This window comes from Emydura macquarii, unplaced genomic scaffold (assembly GCF_026122565.2).
Source record: "Emydura macquarii macquarii isolate MOO-44397 ecotype Brisbane River unplaced genomic scaffold, CSIRO-AGI_Emac_v2 contig_1483, whole genome shotgun sequence".
In the NCBI taxonomy this organism is placed as follows: domain Eukaryota; kingdom Metazoa; phylum Chordata; order Testudines; family Chelidae; genus Emydura; species Emydura macquarii.
This window is the reverse complement of record NW_027131620.1, coordinates 17,402,901-17,426,475: the sequence shown is the minus strand read 5'-3', so window position 1 is coordinate 17,426,475 and position 23,575 is coordinate 17,402,901. Positions and strand designations below refer to the sequence as shown.

Sequence of the window (23,575 nt, the reverse complement as noted above, 5' to 3'; positions counted from 1 at the left end):
ATAAATGCCAAAGACTGACATTGGCTTGAAGTACAAATACAAGATTCCCATACCAACTAGCAGAAAATTTGATGCAGTTTCAGTTGTCAAGATACAGTATTATCTATACACAGTACAACTGGTTTACTTGGTCTCACTTCACATATATTATATATTTTGTGTGCATGGCCCGTTCACAGGTAACTATTCTTGCTTTTACACAACCAATGTAAGAACTATACAAGGTCAACTATAAAAAGCCCAGCACTCCAGAAAATCAGGATTCTATTTTTTCAGATGTACAGATTTTTCCGATTAAAATGAACTCTTACCCAAACTGCAAATACATTATCATGAAGGAACAAGTTAGCTAGCCAGTTAAATATCCTAGTTTTCAGGAGTGCTGGGCACTTGCAGCTCACAGGGCAGCCAATGACTGCTCTGGATGCTCAGTACTTCTGAAAAATCAGGCCAAAGAACTATGCATAGACCACTACAAAGCTATTTAGTATCATGTATAATATGTAATATTTTTACTGGATACTTAAATCTTGACATTGTATAATATGGATCGTAAGGGGAAAGGACATACTGTTTTATTTCGTAGTCGAATGATATCAGACACAGATCCAGCTCCACAGTACTCCATGACTATCCACAGGTCTGTGTTCTTAAAATAGCTGCCATAATACTTGACTACATGGGGACTATGGAAAATTGGAGGAAAAAAGAGTCAGATAGTATTGAAGAAAACAATTGTAAAATGGGAGCATAATACAAAGCACAGCTAAAAGAGATGCTAAGAGTTCAGGGTCAGACTTGCGATCCCAGACTTAAGGCTGAGCATGTTACAAGGTTAAGAGTTTGCAGGAAATGCTCATATCCTCCATTTGGTGATTTCCTCTTAAGTACTATAACACCCATTCCTTCTGCTTCTGCAATATAGTTCTGAGACATTATGCCTTTTAGTAACCTAGTAAGAGTCAGGTCTTGAGTACAGTAGGTCAGTTTATCCTATCTACAGTTGCTGCCCGGCTGCCCAAGAAGCAATAACCTACTCAATATTAATGTATCAGATCATAAAAAATGACCCTCTGTCCTTTGGAAAGAAGCCAAAGACTGTCAAACATGGGACAGTTAAAAAAGGACCAAAAATAAACTCATTCTGCTCTATGAATGACAATCTCTCTTATGTAAGAATTTAAATTTTTATATCAGAAGAGTTAATCACCACGTAGAAGTCTCCCAGAATGTTTGTGCAGAGAACAGAGTTCTTACTTGATTCACTACCCCTGCTACTCACAAGTGTCAAGCAGTTGGGCAAAATAGAAGGTCTTATTTCAGGCCTCCTAGCCTCTCTTTAAAAAACATAATCCTCAAAGAAGCCTAATGAAGTTTTGTAACTTATTTCATAGAATACTTTATGAACAGGTTCTAAAAAGATTACATTTTATTTAGGCAGATGACAATTACCAGAAGGAAGAATAAATAGTTAAAGAAATGTACTCAGCAGAATTATAAATCATTGTGTCCATGTTTTAGTACTGCAAATGTCATTCATTTTAAAGCTTTTTTGCTTGCTTAGAGTTTAAGAAAATTGTTCGGAGGCTTAACAGAATAAGGACTTGGATAAAAACTTAAAAGTCGCATACCATTTCTAAGGAAAACACTTTAGTAGCAAGGGGGCAGTACATGATCTCTTCATAAGCTTTTCTGCTCAGACAATTTTTCCAAAGGAAAATTAGTGAGAGATACACTGGGCCTGACTTTCAAAGTACAACCACCCCACTTGTGCAAGAGTAATTTTGAGTGTGCTCTAACTTAGTATTTTAGTGCACTAAAATCTGTACATGCTGGTGATGGCTCTGCAAATGAGAATTATGTCACCCTTGCAGACAGCGCACTAACCTTTGCATATGCAAAATAAAACATAATTGGAACTCAGGTGGAGCATGCTGGGGGTTGGGGTGGGGAGGAGAATCATGCATACACTGCCTGCTGTCTCCCTTCAGTTTTTCAAATAGCACTTATTGTAAACAAGATTATAATCTATTAAACTAGACAGGGGAGAGGCCAGCAGAAAACTATTTTAAAAAAAAGGCAATGTAGATCACGTTTCTTTAATAAGTATTGGTTAGTCCACCTCAGACAGTGCTGTTCTCACTTCTGAAAAGCGTTTAAGACAACACTATGTTTCCTAGATTCAACTACTGAGCAGATCACATACAATACTTTTCTTAAGGGGTTGCAGGTGGGATTCATTGCATGCACTTACCTGTCACATTGCTGCATTATGGATATTTCCTTTATAATCTCCTGCAGGTCCGACTCAACAGGAACTTGCTTAATTGCAACAACTTGACCTGTTTCTTTATGAATAGCTTTGAATACACTGCCATAGGATCTGTAATAATCAAAATGTGAAATACTGAATACAAGTAATACAACAGGTTAAAACCTGGCACACTTTTTGGTTTACACTCAGAGGTGCATCATATTCTGGAAATAAAGAAACATTGTTGAATGACCTCTCCTGCTAAGAATATCTTACTAGTTGAATTTTGAACCACAAAAGATACAACTTGGACATAAAAAAAACCAGGAGTATTTGCAAAACCTCAATTAACCTACAGGCCCCTGGTGCAATGGTAACATTGAGAAAGAAAGATGCTAATCACCACATTCCCAAAAACTTTTAAAATACCTTTTTAAACAAATTCCAGAAAACTAATTTATCTAAGCTATTTTCAATATACATTTAATTGAGGTACAATAAAAACTGAAGCTCTATTCTAGTCTATATAGGTTTTTATATCATGCTTATCACCATAGTATCTGAGCAACATGACTATACATCTGTCACGTTTGTTCTCTCATCCTCTTCCCAGAGGGAGAAGCATGTGTAGTGAAGTATCTTGGTGACTTTTCTGTCTGTTTTAATAGAATATATATGTGTTGCTATATCTTTACGATAGAGAAGGCAAGGTGAAAAAAGCAAGCCTTGAACTTGGAACGGAAGGTGGTGAGGTTATGACGGCCCTTAGAGTCAGAGGGAGTTCATTCCAGTGTCTCAGACTAGCCCCTTGAGAAAGTTCTGTCGCCCATACAGTGAACTTTATTCTTATTGTTGAGAGGCCCATTGTGCCAGAGGAGTGAAGTTATTGACAACAGTCCTCATCCCAGGGCTTTAGAACATCATGGGCAATAATACATATTATATATGTAAATAAATAAATAAATTCAGATTTTACATGTTACCTGGGGACAGAATTGGGTCCAAATTGAATAGTTTAATCTTCTGACTAGCACAAGTAGGTCTCCCATTTTCTCTTACTCAACACAAGGAAAATTTCCTGTTTTAGAAGATGTTTATTTTTTCTTTATTTTAAAAATAAAGAAATAAATAAAAGCTGCCTGCCAGAAGTCAGAGGAAAGACAGTGTAAGTGCCAAATTTTCACCCTGACACAAGGGCAGATTTTACATGCTTAAAATTATGTTTCCATCCATTTGCAAATAAGGTACAGCAACGACTTCCTATAATGCATTCAGAATAACGCTTCAGAAATGAATGGATGTCCTGGCAATAAACTTGCAGGCCATAAGGAAGTAAACCAAACCATTGCTAATATCCATCTAATTCATGAAGTACAGTGATGGTGTCCAGATTCTCATAGACTGAGGTAAAAGCACTGCAACAGATTCAAGGATGCAGGAAAAATAGGATAATGTAGGGGCTTTGTTCCTAGATGAATGAAATGCAGTAAGGATCCCATAAAGCCACAGTTCTGACTGTAATATGGAGAAATCTTATGGGCTTGGTGGAGATGCAGCCAAGAAAATCTCTGTATTTCACAGATGAGTTCTCATTACCAGAGTAAACACTATATAAGCTGTTTTGAGATGAGGAAAATAGAAGAGACGGGGGAAATAAGATATGTTTTGCCCCTGCACTCCAATATTGTTTTTCTATAAAATCAAGGTATTTGAATAACCCACTCACCCCCAAAATTAAATAAATTATTGCTTCAATGAAGAAGAGGATCTGAATAAGAATTTTCCTTTGAGACAGAAGGATTTAGGATACATAAGTTTTAATTTCTTACAAAACTGTAAATAAATAAATACAAAAAACTGACAATTAACTTTTGAAGCTTTCCATTTTTTATCTCCAACTTGTCTGCCAGCATTAAAATGTCTACTACAGCTATTCCTAAATCTTGTCTCAAACACAATTGTCTATCTCTACTGATATACTGTAATTCAAATAGACCAAATATGTGCCAGCTATCGTGATGAAGAAAAACTTTTCTAACAGAAGTTGGTAGATTGTCAAGAGGTTCAGGATTCAACCTTGTATTCAATTATTGCAGCTTCAGAATTTCACACAGAACTTAACTGTTTAATTAGATGTCAGTTAATAGGAATTTACAATCCATCCATTATGCCAGAACTAGCTATTGTTACTGTGCACAAGCGTAGTGTGAGTTTCATGGATTCATCTAGAAATAGACTACTTATTTTAGAAAAGTTGTCTGTCTCATGATTTGTTCAAATTATTTTATTCAGGCACTGTATGAGATTAAAAAGAAGTGCTTGAGCATCAGTATGCAAGCTAAAGACAACTTCTATGTTTCTTCTGGTTAGCATCTCCACTCTATATGCCACTGAGCTTCCAACAAGAGGTTCTAAGATAAAAAGGAGAACATTTTGATTTTAGTTTTCAGTAATCTCCATTAATACAATTCTTCAAGTTCTCCACTTAGGAGTAGGGAAGTATCTTTTTCCCCTCCTACTCTTATGGGGAAGTATATTTCTCAACTCTTACTATTCTAGTGCTATGTATATTTTGCTTGCCTCTGTGTCTTGGCTTACAGTTAATCTCTGGTTTTTGTATCTCAGTATGGAGGTGATGTTTTCTAGCTATAGCCTGTACATTAAAAACCAGGAAAACGAAGGGTTACTGTGTGTAATGCCCAACAATTCAAATGGTCATTTTTATTCTAAGTAATTTAATTCTTCTGTTGCTTAATTATTTTATGTTCTATATTTTAATATTTGGATTAAGAGTTTATAATAAAAAAAGTTAGACAATTTACAACAGCTTGTTTTGTGATTTCCGGTACTTTCTACTGAGAATGCTGTCTGCCTATTTTGATTCAAAATAAGGTCTCTGCTAAAAAGTATCCTTAAAAATGCAGCCCCAAAGCCAACAGTCCCATTCATTGAATGGAGGTACTGAAACAGCAGTAGGTATGCCTAAAAAACCAGTTTTGATACAATCTTCAATGTTTTATTTACTAAAGACATATTTAGCGGTCTAAGGAATTGTATTTACTGGGAGTTTTCTACTCACACCTTTTGATGGTAGCATTAAAAGGTGAGTGTTAGGAGGGAAAGCAAAGGGTAAGGCTTAATACTATCATTATCTTTACTTTGCAGAATAACTATTACTGTTCTTCTCTAGCAGAATAGCTGGCGCTGCTCATTTCTTCTCTACTTAACCCTGACAAGCAATGTGTTTCCTACTCTTAACAGTGGGGTCATTGCTACACCTCAAAAGAGACACTTTCAATCTACAACAACCAATGGTACCTAAATGCTATCTTGAGCCTGACTAGATCCAAATGAGTAGACTCCTGTGCCCATGTGGAGCTCTTTTTAACTCAATCCAAAACAAAAATGTTTTTTCCTAAACAATTTAACAAATGAGTTGAAGAAAAAGTTTGTTACTCTTAGGGCTCAGTCACCACAAGACACATTAAATTTAAGATATAAAAATGTAGATTTTATTTCCCAACAGTGTCCAGTCAAGTGTTTTTTACAGTTCCTCAATTTAAAACTGGTGTTTACACAACTTGGAGCTTAGATGTAGATGTTCCAATGCCAAGAACTAGATTCAAAATGCCACTTGGCTTTAAAAAAAAAAACAAAAAAAAACTCTGTAAAAGAAGAGGTCTTCAAAAATAGTCAGCCATTACATATATCTGTTCTTGGACAAATTTACATTCTCCACGTTGTATAAGACACTCACCCTTCTCCCAGCTTCTCCAATACATCAAATACTTCTTCTGGTTGCTTGGTCAAACTATCTTCATCTAATTTCTTCAACTGCCTGTATATTCAGGGATGTAGAAATGAAGTTTAAGATTCTGTAATTTGGTTATTTCTGAGAACAGAACTTTCTGTAAAACCCATTTCAAACCATGCAACTCTGACAATTTGACAAAAAAAAAAATCTTAACAATATAAATTTAGTCTGCTTGAGTAAAGTACAGTGGTTTAAATGTATCATGAATTAAACTGCCTTTAGCACAATCAGAAAACCAGGTGGTGCTATTTCTTACTACTACAAAAGGTCTGAGTCGTACAGGGGGCAGTGTTTTATCAAGCACAAAGACCTATATTTCCTCTCACTGGCAGGAAACCATCAAATGCTTGAAGTATCAGAATATATTCAGGAACATTTCCACACCATTTGAACAGCATGATGTATATACTTATTGAACAAATGTTCTACAACCTCAAAATCTTGTGGCATAGGATAATTTAGAAAAAGTTTGTACCAAGAGCCCACACAGTCAAATATTTTATTAAAGTTATTTTTATGCTAGGGGGGAGAGGTTCTTTGCAACACACAAAGAAAAGGTTTGTTGGTGGGGAGGTTTTTTCCTTGCTTATTTTTCACATTAGAAATTCAGATTTTGTACATCTTGGATGACTATGAATGACAGGAGAACTGGTGGGATAATGACAATAAAAGAAAATCAATGGAACTGAAATCCAATTAACAAGAGATTGAAAGAGATTTTTAGTCAGACTGCTTAAGTCTCCTTGGTTTTTTATTTTTTATTAATACCTATAGATGAAACATTTAGGAGCAAAGATGCCTTTGTTAAAGGTTATATTAGCCCTTTCAATTTAAAAAAAAAAAAAAAAAAAAAAAAAAAAACTTTTCATGCCAATTTTATGTATCAAAAGCAACAAGAAAGCACAAAACTGGTCTTTGGAGGTTACATACAATCACTATGAGGTTCCAAACAGTCCTTAAGGATGAGCTCCCAAAACGAGTCCTTTACAATCCACTAAGTGATATCTAATAGCCTCAATAAAAGGTACATTGCCTCTATTTGAACCAAAAACAGATCAACTATGATTCCAGCCAATTTTGATTCCCATACTTGAGCCATGTTAAGGACGAAGCATGTGTGTCTGTTTGTAACTTATAAATAAATATCTGATAGGTTCTCTGAGCTGGAGTTACTAAACATCAAGACAGCAAATACAGATTTTGTGTTTTTGATACTAAGGGGACTCATCAGCCAGTATTAAAAAATGTAAAAAGCTTTGAAGAAGTTTTTGAAAACCAGGAATAGAAGCCATTCTGTGCTCATTTTCTATTATGTTTATATGCAAAAGCAATATAGCAGAAGCAGTACATGTACGATGACTTCCTGAAATGAAGAAAATATTACAGGAAATGGCGAAATGCTGAAAGTAGTCACTTGCTTCTTTGAAAGATAAGCATTAAACCAACAGAACGTTATATGTTTGAATGAAAAAAAGTCAGTAGATAGTCACCATTTACAAAATAGAATGAAATGTGGAAATCTAAAGGGTAGATATTATACTAAAAAAAAAAAAAAAAAAAAAAAAAAAAAAAAGGCATCTAGGATGAGACCCAACCATTAAACATCAAGGTAGAATTTTAGACAATCCAAGCACTACACGAGTTCATTAGAAGCCAACTTACCTTCTATTTTCACTGACACCATCAAAATACTCAGATCTTGAACAAATTCAGAAATTCAAGTTTTATTTCATCGTTACTAAAAAGCTCTGAATCATGATGAATGCCCCGATTCATTTAGGACATCCTGTATTTTATAGTGTGCATTTTTATAGACAGTTGAAATATGCACACAAAAACAGCATTACTGTATGGACATGAGCATTCTAATCTGAGTCAAGTACAGTTAAAGTTTAAACATTTGATTATATATAATAAGTTATATAATAAATGGATACATTTCTACTAGTAATGTACTAGTAGAAATGTTACTCCATTGTTTAAAAAAAAAAAAAAACCAACTGCTATCTACGCCACAGAACAGAGGAAGCTGCCTCTTCTGTTCATCATTCAAATATACCGTTAGAAGCAGCTGCAAGCTACCGATAGTATTTTGACAAACAGAAACTTAATTCAATTGCTGAGATGCCTCTAAAATATCCCCTATCTTGGACTGCTCAAGTACAGCCTGCAGTGAAATGATAGGAAGGTAACAGCCTTATTCAAAGATTTCACTGAAATTCCAAGATGAAACTGGTCTTCACACCCAACAGACATAACTGTATCTGACATAAATAAGATAAACACTGAAGGACATAAGTAACAATATACAAGGTTTTGTGCATAGCTGCTAAGAGCAAACATCTTGCCAGGATGCTAATTAGCTTGCACTACAACTAAACATTTTGACCACTTAATCGACTAGCCAGGAGAGCAAAGAATTAACATAATTTCACTTTTTGCCAAATATACATGTAATAATATACTGATTTATAAATTTATTAAGGAAAGACATATTAGCAATTAAACATCTATTTCATTATTGACAAACTATGCCCTGATTTTCCCCCCAAACCAATTAAAAAAGCAACCTGACAGCAAACTTGACATCTCTTAAGTACAAAAGCTAGGGGGTTTGTTTTTGTTTGTTCGTTTTTTGGAGGTTTTTTTTTTTGGGGGGGGGGGGGGGGGAAGGGGGCGAGGGTTGAGTGCAAGACATATGCTTCAATATTTCAATATAAAAGGTTCGAGTCATTAGTTTTTCCACAACCTGACAGGGTTTCCTCAAATGGTGGAGGCCTGATTATGCTAAAGTTGTTTTCACAAATTCTCTTCTCCAAAAGCCTGATCCCACCACTAAACTAAACTAATCTAGTGGCAAAAACAAAACAAGTTAATATTTTAATATTTCAAGCTTCTACCCCTTTGGGGTCTTTAAAGCAATTTGATGCCCCTCTATGTTCATTCAAAGTGTTGCTATTGATCTTCACTATAATTTCACATTAGCTTCTTTTTTGCTTATGAAAGAGAGAGAGAGAGAGAGAGAGACACACACACACACACACACATGGAGACTGGCTATGGAAGCACACAACCAGAAGATTTGTTTGCCCAAGGGACACAGGGGGATCAACTGATATGTAATTTATTTCATTGCACACTTTGGCTTACTATCACCTGCAGTGGCCACCACAAGTGTGGTAGAATTGTTTCTAAGGTGTTTTTAAAGAGTCTACCTTCTTGGTCTCCAAGTGCTTATTTGTTGGGAAGCCAGCTTTCCCCAAATGTCAAATAAGATATGGTGGTTATGAAAGTTATGATGGAGTTAGTTTGTGTGTACATGTATAATAATAAAATCCTCCGGGTACTACCTAGGACATCATCACTTGGCGGACTTAGTGTATCAAGGCCCAGAAATATTCAGTTTCAAGATGCACAGAAATGTAGACTGAAATTTACTTGTGACTAAACAATAAAACAAGAATAGCCAATTATTCCATTTGTATAGCACAGAATTTATCACCAATGGGAAAGTCCCTGTTTTTTTCCTCCTCTAGGAAATAATTTAGCAACAACTCCAAGCACCATACTCTCCTAATTAATTGATGTTCCATGCAAAAGAGGAAAACAGACAGTGTAGTCTTCCCTACTGGATTACAGTAAAGAGGTACAAGAAGAAGATACCAGTTTTTCTTTACTTCTTTGTATAGACAACTTTTTTTAAAAACTGTTTTTCTCGGTACCCTATATATCAGAGATATTTTAATTTTTTTTTGTCTCCTTATAACTAATATTCTGAAAAACTGATAAAATATACTATAGAACATTTATTTGGGTCTCCCACTATGTTTTCTATTGTCTATTTAGATAGTTGTCTTGCTCTGAGGCATTTACAATCTTCTGAATCTCATACAATCCTGAACAGTCACAATTTGAACATACCTCTTTGATGGTCATAAGACAGATGCCTTATATAGAGGTATCATTGCTGAAAGACATATAGCTTGTGTTTTCAAGATTACTAATTATACTATCAGGTCTCCAGTCTGCTTATCATACTTGTATTAAATAGTTTGCAATTACTCCAGGTTGCTTTTTCTTGTGTAATATTTAACCTACTGAAAAGTTACATCCTATTTTTAGGTTTCTATGACTTGTGGTTTCACTAAGATTCCTTAAATAATCCAGTTACAAGCCTGAGCAAATTGCAAGTGTGACAGAATGCATGTTTACTCTTCAATGTATCGAATCCCTCTTTAAGAAAAGGAAATTTGTCAGTGTATTTTATTAAAATTCAGTGACAGTGAAGATTGGAAATAGTGATACCAACATTTTAGCTGCACATCAGTAGTGCTGGCCATTGACATAACAAAACGTGTAACCATAACTGTATTTGCAACCACACACAGCCTACTTAACAAAACAGACACCTCTTCCCAAAAGTATGTAAGGAACAAACACCTGGATGCTCCAAGTATTACCTTAGGAACAAACATTAGAATTTGCCATTCCACTATCATAATGTTTTTTTTCTACACCTAACGGATGCAAGGTTTATTAGGGTTATTTACTAACCTAACCCTAACGGTATTTAATAACTCCAGCCCTTTATCATTTATCCACATAATTAATATACTTGGGTTCCCAATATACTACATTTATTTCCTTTCAGATGTTTTTAATCCCTTCTCAGTGAATTCACACTGCAGCTGGATGGATGCAGCAATATTAGTGAAGCTGTAATGACACATGCTGCCTGGGGGAGAAGAGCCCTGCGATGCTGGTTGCTATGTCACACATCCCACGGGTCCCTGTTCTTTCGGGGAAAACCTGCTATATCGAAGGGATGAATTACTTACGAGCCTGAGCTGATTTTAGATGGTTTAACCTTTCAGTGGGGAGATTTTTTATTTACATATCCCAGAGCCCCGACCCCTACCGTCCCACAGACCGACCCACATCCTCACCCCCCCGTCCCCGTCCCCGCCTCCCACAGACCGACCGACCGACCGACCGACCCACCCCCCATATTCCCCAGCCTCCCAGACACCCAACCCCCCCCCATCTCACAGCCCCAACCCCTAGTCCCAACACCCCAAGTCCAGGCCCTCTCACCGGCGCGGGTTGCGCAGCTGCACGGTCTCCATGGCGCCTTAGCGCAGGGGGGGAGAGGGCGCACTCACTCCTCCATGACTCCAGCCGCTCACTCCAGTCCAGTCCCGGCGCTTTTCCAAGAACACTTCCGCTTCACTTCCGCCTCCTCTCCACACACGCCGGAAACAAGGGGCGGGGCCACCGTCACATGGTCTCATAGAGGCCGCTGCGCCGCCCGCCTTCCACGGCCGCAGGGGCGTGGCCCTTCCATTGGCTCCGCCTCTTCCTCTTACAGGCTTTTCCCTCGATCGTCCCTCCGAGCTGGTTTAGACATCCTGAGCAGGGCGTGAATTGAAAGCTGGAGCAGAAACTTCCCAGCAGCCCCAGCGTCTCCATCTATTTTGCATACTCGTTTACATATGTGTAAATATCCAATCGAATGGGCATCGTCCTGATTGTATTAGCCAGTCAGTGGATGCTGCCCAGAAGACCTTTGCACCAGGTATATACTTGGGCTCATGGCCCCATTAAGGAGCCACCTATTCCCCAGCAGGCCCTGGAAACAAGTTGCCCCTGGGAAAAATGCTCAATTATTTGCACAAGGGAACCGGTGTGACTGGTGTGGTTTATGAACACTAGCTCCAAAGGTTAAAGCTAATTGAAAGAGGAGGGGGAAAGCTCACCATGCCATCCCAGGAGGAGTGGGAGCTCCCCTCTGTTATTAGCAGAAGAGGGAGTCAGAAGAGAGTTATTTACTCTCTTCTCCCTTCCTTTAATCCTTGATTGGCCCTGATTCTTGTATTTATGAAGTTAGCCCCAAGAAATGAATAACACCAGGTTCTTGTTTAGGGTCTGCAGTAGTAACAAAGATAGCTCCTTGTTCCATATTTTAGTAGAATACCAGCTCTGTTGCAGTTAAGATAGTCATAAGATTTTAAACTAAAAGAAATCATTATTATCTAGTTTGATCTGCATTACACAAAGAACCTCACTCAATAATTTCTGCATCAAGCCATAACTTCAATCTGAGCTATAACATCTCTTTTAGAAAGACAGCCAGTCTTGATATAAAGACTTCAAGTGATGGAGAATTCAGCACATCGTTCAAATTGTATTCACTATTCAAAATCATTCTGCAAACAGTCCTTGGTTTGAGGGGGGGCTGCGGCAAGGGAACTGCTGGGCACTGGGCTGCAGGGGCCATGAAAAGGGAGCACTTCCGTTGGATGATGATTACACTTACTGAATGATGGGCTCCAGGGGCTGCAGCAAGGCAGCTAGTTGGCTTGAAGAGGCCGGTATGAATGAGCAGGTGGGTTTTGAACTCCATGGGGATGCAGTGAAGGAGTTGTGGGCACTGAGCACCAGGCGATGCGGTGAGGGGCTGGTGGGCGTCGGGCTGCGGAGAAGGTGCAAGTATATTTTGGGGTCCAAGGAACAACAGTGAGGGGGCAAGAGGGTTCTGGGGAGCTGGGGCCAGGGGGCTCAGAGGAGCTGGGGGTGACAGCATGGAGCTGAGGGTGGGGGACTCAGGGGACCTGGGGGTGACAGAACAGAGCGGGGGGCAGGAGGCTCGGGGAAGCTGCGGGGTGACAGCACGGAGCTGGGCGCTTGGGGGAGCTGGGAGATGAAGCGGAGTGACAGCAGGGAACTGGAGGCGAGGGGCTCAGGGGAACTGGGGGCGGGGGGTGACAGCACGGAGCTGAGGGTGTGGGGCTCGGTAAGATGACAGCACGGAGCTGGAGGCGGACTCTCTCTCCCGGCCCGGGGCCCGCCCACGCTACGCCAGGGAAGCGGACGGAGTCTCCAGTAGGGGCAATCTATTCTGGAGAAGGGGCCGGGCCCGGGCCGGGGGAGGCGCTGGAGGCGGGGAGCGGGCGTGTCCCCGGCGGAGGGACCCCGCCCCCGGCCCGGCAGGAAGGAAGCGGTAGAAGGCTCTGGAGCCGAGTCCTGGCTGAGGAGACCGCAGCGCACGGCAGGTGCCGGCTGCTCCATGGCCCCTGCGGCCCGGGTCTCTGAGCTGCGCCGCGCCGGGAACGAGCAGTTCCGCAACGGCCAGTACTTCCAGGCGGCCGCGCTCTACAGCCAGGCACTGGGGCTACTGGAGGCGGCAGGTACAGGCCGGCTTGAGCCGCCGCACGCCGGCAAGCGGGCGGGTCTGGGCGGGCCCAGGCAGGGCAGGGCCGGGCCGGGCTCGGGGGCAGCTGTGCTAACCGGTGGTGTGGGGCATGTGGATGTGCCTCGTCCCAAACTACGCCCTCCCCCTCGGGCTCGGGGTATGAATCCAGCTGCCCCCTCCCCCCGGGGCAGGAGGGATCACCTGATGATGGTTTGATTGCCTGTTCTGTTCGTTTCCTCTAAAGCCCCTGGCATTGGCCCCTGTCGGAAGACAGGAGACTGGGCTAGATGGGACCATTGGGCTGACCCAGTATGGCCCTTCTTAGGTACAGCCGTTAAAAGCTGAGCCCCCTCCCCTAAAATCACTGCTCTTTTCTAGGCTGTGGCGTTGGGAAGGGATGGGGAGGGGGGTGAAATTGTCTCTCCCTCCCCACCCCACTGCCTGTGAAGATCTGGGGATGCAAAGCTGCTTTCACTACTCCTTTTGGGTGGTGGCAGCCTGACCCCGATGTAGGTGGCACATGGCCCTATGTGCCTATTCCTTGCCCAGTTGCTGGTGCCTCAGGTAGGTAAAGACACACAGATCCCAGGCAGAGGGAAAACATCCCTGTTGTGGGGGCCCAACAGCTGAGCCCAGGATGTGGTATTCACATGAGTGCTTACTCAAATACAGATTGCCAGGACTGAGTAGGGCTTCATCAGTTCAGCCACCCAGGATAGTTTAAAAATAGTTTCATGTAGTAGATAGCAAATGGGTGCCCTGTTTCTTTACCTGTTTAGGTGACAAAATGCCCATAGGGCACCAGTCTATCCCCCTACATGGAACAGCCTTATGTACCACACAGCAAGATCTTGTTGCCCTCTGTGTACTCCAGGTCTGGTAACAGGGTAAATGGAAACAGCTGCAGTTCTTTAGGCCTCAAACTTGCCCTGACATGAAATTACTAGTGCTTTTTGAATCTCTTCTGCAAGCCAAGGCATTTCACTAACTCCTGCTACCATTATATGCTGTCACTGCCTATTGCACCAGTGAAAAGGCCTGCATTATGGACAGGTAAGAGAGATGTGGGCCTGGGAACCAGACAGTTGAGCTCCAAGCCTAGATCTGCCCTAACATTGGGCAATTCACTTCACCTTTCTGCATCTCTCCCCATCTGTAGGACATGGATGACAATGTTTTGCTATTTCTCAGCAGCCGCAGGCTTGGGAGGATTAATTAGCTAATGCTTTGAAGATGAAAAGTGCTGAGTATTCTTGCTGGTTGCGATAGTGATATCAGCAGTAAACCTCCCTGTTAGCTCCCTCCGGCTGTGACTTCAATACCTGTAATATTCATAGCACATGGAGTCTTCCTTTTTGAAGCAAGCAGAAACCTCGAATAGAGATGGCTCCAAGGTGCACTGAATGCTCTATTCCACACTTCAGTGTGATTTGTTTTCTGTTTCTGTCTCTGCTCTTAGGGGAGAGGAATGCTGAGGAAGAGAGTGTCCTCTATTCAAATCGAGCTGCCTGCTACTTAAAGGATGGAAATTGTAGCCTCTGTGTTAAGGACTGTTCCATGTAAGCATTTTCTATCCAGAGAAAATCTGTATTTTTGTTTTGAATGATAGAGGATTGAGTACAGTATCTGCTATATATGTCCTCTGTTATGGGGTGACAATATTTTGTCCTGGCATAAGGATGTTTAATCAGTCTTCACTGGTCTCTCTTCTACTCTGTTATGAACATTTTTACCTTGTTGGGTCAAGTATGTGCAGATTCTGCTTTCAGTTATACTAGTGTGAATCTGTATACATACAGGTGTAACTGAGAACTAAATTTGGCCCATAATTTATGAGGAGTTAGGCCAGGGGACTCTGGTCATCTCCCATCCCCAAATGCCTCTTTCCAAAACAAATGTCTGTAGTGGAATATGGCATGGCAGAGAGTAGCAAATCTAAGACTAAGGCTATGAGATGTAGGCAGTAGGCCTGGAAAAGCCCACATAGCTCATCGAGGGTATGCCTTCACTGCCCCACAAAAAGTGTTCTTAGCTAACTTGGGTTAGTTAACCTGAGTCAAATCTGGTTTAAAATAGCAGTGAATACACAGCAACTTGACATAACCTTAATCTGCCCCCTCCATCTCTGTAGGAAAAAAATAGCCAGATGCTCTCACCTTTAGGCAACAGTTTTCTATATAGCAGCAACAGCGTGCTACATGTAGACTCAGCTCTGAAGACAAAGGTTCTGCCTTAAACAGCTTACCACCTATGGTTAGTGCGGTGGGATTCTGTGATTGTCCTATCAAGATTTCTTTATAAACCTTATAAATGCAGTTTAAAATGTTTGAAGTGTTGTTGTAGCTGTGTTGGTCCCAGGACATTCGAGAGTGGAGGGTGTGGTAATATCTGTAACTGGACTTCTGTTGGTGAAAGCGACAAGCTTTTGAGCTACACAGAGCTCTTCTTTAGGTCTGGGAAAGGTACTCAGAGAGTGTCACAGCTAAATACAAGGTGGAACAGATTGTTTAGCATAAGTAGTTAATACATACTATCTGTTCCACCTTGTCTTTAGCTGTGACACTCTCCGAGTACCTTTCCTAGGTAGAGACACAGTAGAGCTGTGTCACTTGAAAGCTTGTTGCTTTCTCCAACAGAAGCTGGTCCAGTAACAGATATTACTGCACCTACTTTGTTTTTCCACTCTTACAATGTGACAGCTGAGCAGTTTTTTCAAACATTTTTCTAGAGTGGATTGGTTAAGAGCCTTCGGCCTACCCTAGTGTGTTTGATATGCAACAGAATGGGTATGTACATTGATAGGAACAAAGTTTAAAACACTTTCTAATGCCAGTGGAATTATTTTAGTGGTGTGGCAAACCTGTTGCAGCAGGGAATGAGCCATTACTTTATTTGGAGCAGAATACTGGTTTAGCATAACCTTCCTTCTTTGCTAAACAGGTGTTAGGTTTTTTTAAATTAGGATAATCCCTAAAATAGGCCTTTGTCTATGATTGTCACTGGGAGAAGAGATTAATGTTTTCTTCCTTTAAACGCTGGATATATTATCATAGAAATTAGAGATGGGAAGATTCACCAAGTCCATGTCCCCACTGCTGCAGGATTTGTTCCCTACAATGCAATACGTGAACTCAGTTTGAAATATAGCCACACATTTCAAGATTGTGCCTTTGAAAATTTGGGTCCTAGAAAGTTAACATTCAACAAGCTCCCAGGCGATATGGTACCCATGTGGGGGAATTTGATGATTAAAAAAAAAATTTGACATTCGCACTACCTCCTGCATGAATTTAGCTCAGGTGGCCCAGTGAGCTGTCTTGCTTTCTCCCCACTGATCTAGTGCACTGGACTTGGTCCCTTTTGGAATTAAACCCCTGCTGAGGCGGGCATCAGCCTATGAAGCGCTGGAGAGATACCAGTTGGCCTATGTGGACTACAAGACTGTATTACAGGTTGACTGCACTGTACAGGCTGCGCATGATGGTGTCAACAGGTACTCCTAACTCCATTCTGTTACACAGACCAGAATGAAAGCTTGAAAGTACAGCAGAGCTAATTCATCTGCCTCAACAAATCTCAGCCCCACTTAACTGGGATGATCGCCTGGGAGCAGGTTGGGTGCACTGGAATACTTCATAAATGGCATATGCCCCTTCCTTGTGTAGCCTTAACACCACTTCTGTGGTGTGCGTTCTTTGGTGGTCTTTCCTGTCAAGTTGCTACTTCCCTTTATCGTGGCTAGGAAAAAACTCCATTTGGACATGCAAGTTTTCATATTACTTTGCATAATGCTTTTTTTAGGCAACTAACCAGTGATAAGTGACTGCATTCTGTGGTACCTTTCTGTTCCCGGGGGGCTTCTGTATGAACACAGTGTTCTGTTTATCTCCTCTGTTTATCTACTTATTGCTCAGAATATCTAGCTCTCTTCATAAAAAAGCATGGCCTTGTGGTTCAAACCCAGGAGGTCTGGATTCCAATCTTGGCTCTGCTATGACTCGCTCTGTGACCTTAGGGACAAGTCACTTATCCCAAAGGTCTGTTTTCCCACCTGTAAAATGAAAACTCATCTCCCAAAGGTGTATGTGAGGCTTAAGTCATTAAATATATGGCCTTCTCAAATGGCAAGCACTAAAAAGACAGTTTTATTACCCTAAAGGTACTTTTTCCTAGCTGCACAAAATTAGGGTTGCATGCACAGTAGTCACGGTGATTGCCTGCAAATGCTTAGTTAGGAGCCTACCTATTGAAATTGAGCACAGGCCTGAAAAGAGGGCCTGTTTTGTCAGCAGGCGTGATAGCTGTACAGCCTGTATCTATATTTTCAGAATGACAAAAGTCCTGTTGGAGAAGGATGGCCTCCAGTGGCGCCAGAAGCTCCCACCGATCCCTTCAGTTCCTGTTTCTGCTCAGCGAAGATGGGACTTTCCTCCTGCAGGGAGCCAGGAGGCTGCCCCAAGACACAAACCAAATGAAAGTGCATCTCTAGAAAAACAAGGTAAGCCCTTCCCGTGCTTAGATGGCACATGTTGTTGTGGGGCTCAGAAGGGACAGTAAAGTACGAGGCATCTATTAAACCTGGTCTGCTACTAAACCATTGGCCTTGGTCTCAGGAAAAGTGCTCTCAGTTCCTGGCTCTGCCACAGACTCCTTGTGTGACCTTGGCCAAGTCACTTGACTGCTCTGTACTTCAATTCCCTGTCTCTGCAATGGGGATAATATATTTCCTTTCTCCTGCTATTTGTCTATTTAAATGGTAAGCTCTTTAGGGCAAAGACTGCCTCTTACAGTGAGTTTGTACAGTTCGGTGCTGTTCTTGCTTGGCACTTGTAGACTCTACTGTAATACAAATAATAATAATAAATCAGTCATTTCCACCCTGTATCCTGATGCTGACAAGTCACCACCTTGGGATTCTTGAACTCTGCTGAGCAAAGAATGGATGAGATTGCAGCTCAACCTGATTTAAGTAGAATTCAGAGAGCAAAACCAGGTGTGTGATTCTACAGCCACCTCATCCTCCTGTGTCCTTGATGCCTTTCTTCAGGCAAGTCTGGCCATCGCTTATTCTCTATGGTAAATCTATGGTGCCCAATGGCAGCACTCAGATATCTAGGTGGGGCTCTGTCCAAAGAGTCTTTCCACAGTACAGAGTTCTCTGGGAGAACTCAGGCTTTTTTGTGGTTGCTTAGGTTTTCATCCTTAAAAAACCCTGGTGTTTATTAACTGTATTGACCACGACCATTAACAAATGTGACTGCTCAGCTCTTTCATTTTTACATAGCACTATGTTCTCTCAAATACCATTTCCAGTGCCGCCTGCTGCTGTGATTGAAAGAGCAAAAACTTTGAAGCAAGAAGGAAATGAACTTGTGAAGAAAGGAAACCATAAAAAAGCTATTGAAAAGTACAGTGAGTCTCTAAAACTTGGTAAACAGGAATGTACAACTTACACCAACAGGTAAGGTACAGCAGCTATATACCCCATTTCCCTTTGGGACGCTCTTTTAAGTAATTGCAGTAACTCTTACCGAGTTGGGACCCAGTCCTGTTGTCTGATGCCCCCACACATCTCCCACTAAATGAATGGGAACCATGCACGTGCATGAGGGTAGAATTTTGCCTTTAATATCTAACAGTGCTGTTCTTTGATCAGAATACATAGCTTTGTGCATGTGTGGGAGAGACATGGGGAACATTTTCTCCTCATAACAGATGCTTGCTCTGCAAATGGAGGTGCCTTTATTTTTCAAAGTGGTTTTGAGGAGCCTGTGTAGAAATTCTCAGCTTAAACTGTTAAGGTCCCCACCCTCCCTTTTCAAATCTTTGGTTCTGCTAAGAATGTCCTGGTTTTGATGGCGCCTGCTATCCACGACCTAGAAATAACGGTGAAGGGACTTATCCAAAATCTTTACTACTTGTGGTACATTTGAAGGCAGCTGCAGAGAACCTTTCAGGACAGTATACATAGAAAATTGCAACCTTAGCAATTCTTAAGTGACAGCTGGGGACTGAAAACTATTTAAGAAAATTATTAATTCTTGTAGATTTGTGGAGCAATTACTTTCTTCTCCCCTTTTAACCAAAACAAGTTTTGAGCTCAGAAAATGAGAAGATCCCTTAGAATGAAATACTAAGTTTATCCAGGAGGTTTTTTATTAAATGGAGTTTGTGATTGGGCAGGGGTTGAGATGAGGCCTGCTGTTGGTACATATAACACCTCACTGTGCTGCATGTGTTTAGCTTATTGGAAACCCCTGTTAATCTCTACAAGGGGGTGCAGGGTTTGTCCAGTGACTCAAAAAAACCTGGCTAAGATTGATTATAGTGCTCCAAAGCAGTGATTGTTGTAGTCCACTACTTAAAGCCTAAAACCTTTAACTGCCATTGTTTATACTCCAGAGCTCTTTGTTACCTGTCTCTGAAGCAGTACAAGGAAGTAATACAAGACTGCACAGAAGCTCTAAAGTTAGATGCTAAAAATATTAAGGCGTTTTACAGACGTGCACAAGCATTTAAAGAACTAAAGGTAAGTAACTGCCAAGGAGCTTCAGACCCCTTTCAGGTGCGGGACAGAGAAGCTGTGTTCTCAGCCACCACTGAATCTTGAATCCATGACTGTGGCGTTTAGAGGCATTTTATAACTTGCCTCTGTGCAAAATAACAAATCTGCTCCCTGACTAGCCTAAGGTCTGCACACAGTGAAAGGAGATTCCTACTCATTTCACTGGGTGACAGCTGCATGGATGTATGTGGATCTCTTTCGTTGGGAGAACAGAGCACCTTGAATCAGGGTTTTTGTCCATTTATAGCTGTCCTGCAAGTCAGTTTTTCTGTAAACAATGCTTGTATTACCAAAAAACTTACAATCCTGGTTCTTACTAAGTCATTAGCAGCTACCTTCTCCTTTATATGGATTTCTCATTAGCTAGCTTCAGGTCTCTTGATGTCTTGAGTTGCCTGATAAGTTCCTGGAAAGAGCTAGATCCTGTGTTTGTGGCACTGAAAATGACAATAGATGTTTTGGCAAACAGCTTAGATCTTAAACTACAGCTAATAATTGTGAGGTTCTAGAACATTTCATCAATTAAAACAGCTCCTGTTAAGACGTTGTTTAGTTGTAATAGAATATCTGTGAGATTGGAGATTAATGTATGAGCTCCTGAGTCTACCTGCCATATAAACTGAGTGTTTTTCTAGTCCCCAATTTATGTGCAGTTGTTATACGCAGTTGTCTCTTTGAGAAGCACATGTGTGAAGTAGAAGGGTGTGGTGTACAGTTGCACAGCACAAGTGGCCTAGTCCTTCAGTATGAGCCTTAAAGGCCAAATTTTACAAATGTTTGCATTGTCAGTGTTCTAAAAATGTGTTTTGCTTCTAGGATTACAAATCAAGCCTGGCTGACATTAACAGCCTTCTGAAAATTGAACCAAAGAACACAGCTGCACAGAAGCTACTGCAAGAATTGAACTTGAAATAAAAAGGAGCACAAAATCTCTGCTCTTTTATGCAGAAGACAAGCTTTCCTTTTAACACTGATACAGGAGTCAAATCCTGTAGGTCCAGTTCTGCCATCTTCCTGGTTTTCTGAGTAGGTGCTAGTTCTCTGCTGCTTAATTACACGTACAATAAGACATGTACTCTCTATATCAAAACTGGCATCTCCCTGTAAGATCTTTAAAAGTTTTAAATGACTCTGTCTTTGAGAAACCCTCAGGTTAATTTCCTTGATATAAGATAATTCCATGTCCACCCATTATTTATTGAAGTTAATCTATCAACAAAGATGGGTGTGGGGGAGAGGGTTCCTCTTTTGCCTGAGGCATGTCTTCAAAAGCAGTAAACTGAGTTTGATATGTATTCAGAGGATGGAGAGGAGCAGCTCTGCTGCGTGTACTGCTTCTGCTTGCTTAAATGAGCCACTTTACAGGACTGGTGCATGACTAGCACACTTCCTGACTCCTTTAAATATGAGGTGAGACCTGAACAAGAATAAATGAGTTAGGGCCCTTGATGTGTTCCCTGTCTTAGCTGGTGCCTACTTGCCCACAACTGCTTTTGTTTAAAGTAACTGTTTCAGAAGCTTGCAGCTGCTTCCCTCTAGCTCTTATCCCTCAAAAAACAGCCACCCCGTCTTTACCTTCGAATTGTCTTGATACTGTATTTGTGGGCTATATTCATATGCACTGCTGAAGTTTGGATCCTAGCAGCTTTGAGCCTTCCCACCTTCTTCCTATCTAAATAAAGTTTTAGCTTCTGTTTGTATCTTAGTGCCCTGGTACAGGGTATACAGTGATATCCCACATAAGGCCCCTGGTGTGAAGAACAGTTTTCCTACTTCACAGACGTATGAGCATGTTATACTCTGATTTTTCCTAGCTGCTGGAGGCAATGAGTTATTTAGTTCTCAGGATTTAAAGATCGGTAACAAGAATTGTCTAGCAAAGCTACTGTATGAACAATGCAACTTCTATTAAAGCCAGCATAGTTAGAGGTGTGTGTTTTTATTAGAAATGTGTATTTGACCCCAGGCTTAGTTACCCTATTTGTTGCTGACAGAGGGAAGACATCAACCTTTCACCACTCTAAAGTACTATTTTCTTTGTCCTTAGGGTCCTTCCATTTTGCTATGTCACTGTAGAAGTCTTATTTATGTATTGATTAAAACACAGCTATTTTCCAACCTTCTACCCATGTGTATGCCTGGGCTGTTATTGCGCTGCATGGGGCAGAAGAGAAGCCTTGCATTTTAAGATAAGATTTGTCAGCACTTCTGTTTTACACTAACTAGAGAACCAGCCCACTTTGTGCAAGCAAAGGTTGATTAACACTGAAGTACATGCAGGAGTCTGCTCTTCCTACCTGTCATTTCCCCTGCAATGTGGGGTATATGCTGTTTTCATTTCTAGTCCTAATCTCTTGTGGGGTTGGTGTGGAATGCCATTGCCCTCTCTTCTTCCAGCGAGGTCAGTATTTTAGGTTTATCTATCTCTACCTGCATTTAGAAAATGCTCCCACTGTGGTGATCTATGTAAATGCTAGATTCAGCTTTGCTGCAGAAAAGCTTCAGAGCCTGGAACCCTCCGCTGCCTTATTGTGGCTTTAGCTGAGGATCTGTGCCCTCCACAGCCATAGAGCTGTACTCTGACACTTCACCTGTCATTGTAAAATCACTGCTTGCCTGTGTAGCTGCAGAGAAAACCTCAAACAGAGGAGCTGTGTGCAGTGATGGCTATAGCAAGCCTGAAACATCTCACTCAAACTGCAATGGGCTCTTTAATGCTGTAGGGGCCATTGTGCTGGAGACAAGTATCTACTATTAGGTTTTATCTTCCTGCACTGCTGGGTCCTGCCTGCAGCTATCCCCAAAAGAGGGAGCTGAGTGGGTAACAGCACTGTGGCAGTATGGGTCAGTGGAGGGACAGGCAGCAGATAGTTAGGGAGCCAGGCTCATTAGGTGTACTGCTTCAAGAGGCTGGGAACTGATCTACCAAGGCTGGCTATAATCTTCTTTCCTTGATGGGGATAGGGGGAGAAAGTTTGAGATACACTGGACAACTTTGGAAGAGTAGCAGTGAAGGAGTGGAGCTGGGCTACTGGAGAGCAAAGTGGAAAAAAATCCATCCTCAAAAATAATCCCATTGTGTGTCAATGAACATTTTCCACTGAGCCACAGCTGGGGTTGGGGGTAAGTGCATGGCCCAGTAAGTTAATATTGCCATGCTATTTAGAGGTTGGTGCTATTAAAGTGGGTCCTAGTGTGGCATGTCATATGCGAGCCTGGCTCTAAGTCCCTCAACCATTAGTTGGTGTAGATGGGCCCATTACTCATGCTGTCCATCTCACCCTACAATACATTTCTCTTTACCTCCCACTGGAAATATTTAGATGGAAAGAATCAGTTAAAAAATTAAACAAACCAGTTTTCTATTATGGCACCTAAGCTGCCAGTACTAACTGAACACACACATGCTCAGGGCAGCTGGGAGCCCAGTTCATTCATGTAGAAGCTTTCCACACAAGGTGGCCAAAAGAGCCCCTCACTGCACAGGAGAAATGGAGTAATTGTCTCCTGTTAAGACTTGGATCTATCTACCAGGCCAAGGACAGATTGGCTATTTCTGCTGAAGCTCAGGAGTGGCTCTAACCAGGAGGTAGCAATTGCATGCACTCTTACAAGTGTGATGGCTGCTTACAAACCTTAGCTTCCCTGACACAGCTTTTACCATCTCCACTCCCACTTCAGTTGTAGGCAGTAAGCCTTGCATCTTTTCCCTTTGCCATCTCTGACTATAAGGGATATAGTTTAATGTTA

At 41.3% G+C, this 23,575-nt stretch overlaps 2 protein-coding genes across 3 annotated transcripts in view; one reads left to right on the top strand and one right to left on the bottom strand.

The window, feature by feature from the left end:
- STK4 (serine/threonine kinase 4) overlaps positions 1-11,316 on the bottom strand; it is a 68,768-nt gene extending 57,452 nt beyond the window's left edge. For both annotated transcript variants that reach the window (XM_067554364.1, XM_067554365.1), the window contains exons 1-4: positions 11,163-11,316; positions 6,012-6,092; positions 2,255-2,383; positions 572-686 (exon numbers count right to left, since the gene is read on the bottom strand). In XM_067554364.1, coding sequence (XP_067410465.1) covers positions 572-686; positions 2,255-2,383; positions 6,012-6,092; positions 11,163-11,194 — 357 coding nt within the window. In that variant the 5' untranslated portion in view covers positions 11,195-11,316. The remainder of the gene's footprint in view (positions 1-571; positions 687-2,254; positions 2,384-6,011; positions 6,093-11,162) is intronic.
- A 1,749-nt stretch (positions 11,317-13,065) lies between these two features.
- On the top strand, positions 13,066-22,579 carry TOMM34 (translocase of outer mitochondrial membrane 34). Its single transcript, XM_067554366.1, has 7 exons — positions 13,066-13,255; positions 14,720-14,819; positions 16,601-16,753; positions 17,589-17,758; positions 18,574-18,721; positions 19,663-19,789; positions 20,642-22,579. The coding sequence occupies exons 1-7, from the start codon at positions 13,135-13,137 to the stop codon at positions 20,738-20,740; spliced, it is 918 nt and encodes a 305-aa protein (XP_067410467.1). The 5' UTR covers positions 13,066-13,134; the 3' UTR covers positions 20,741-22,579.
- Positions 22,580-23,575: the final 996 nt, after the last annotated feature.

Excerpts from the sequence above, each read along its gene's own strand:
- TOMM34 (XM_067554366.1), top strand. The coding sequence starts at position 13,135 with ATGGCCCCTGCGGCCCGGGTCTCTGAGCTGCGCCGCGCCGGGAACGAG. Across the intron at positions 16,754-17,588 it reads GCGCATGATGGTGTCAACAG|AATGACAAAAGTCCTGTTGG; the intron begins GTACTCCTAACT and ends CTATATTTTCAG. Across the intron at positions 17,759-18,573 it reads TGCATCTCTAGAAAAACAAG|TGCCGCCTGCTGCTGTGATT; the intron begins GTAAGCCCTTCC and ends TACCATTTCCAG.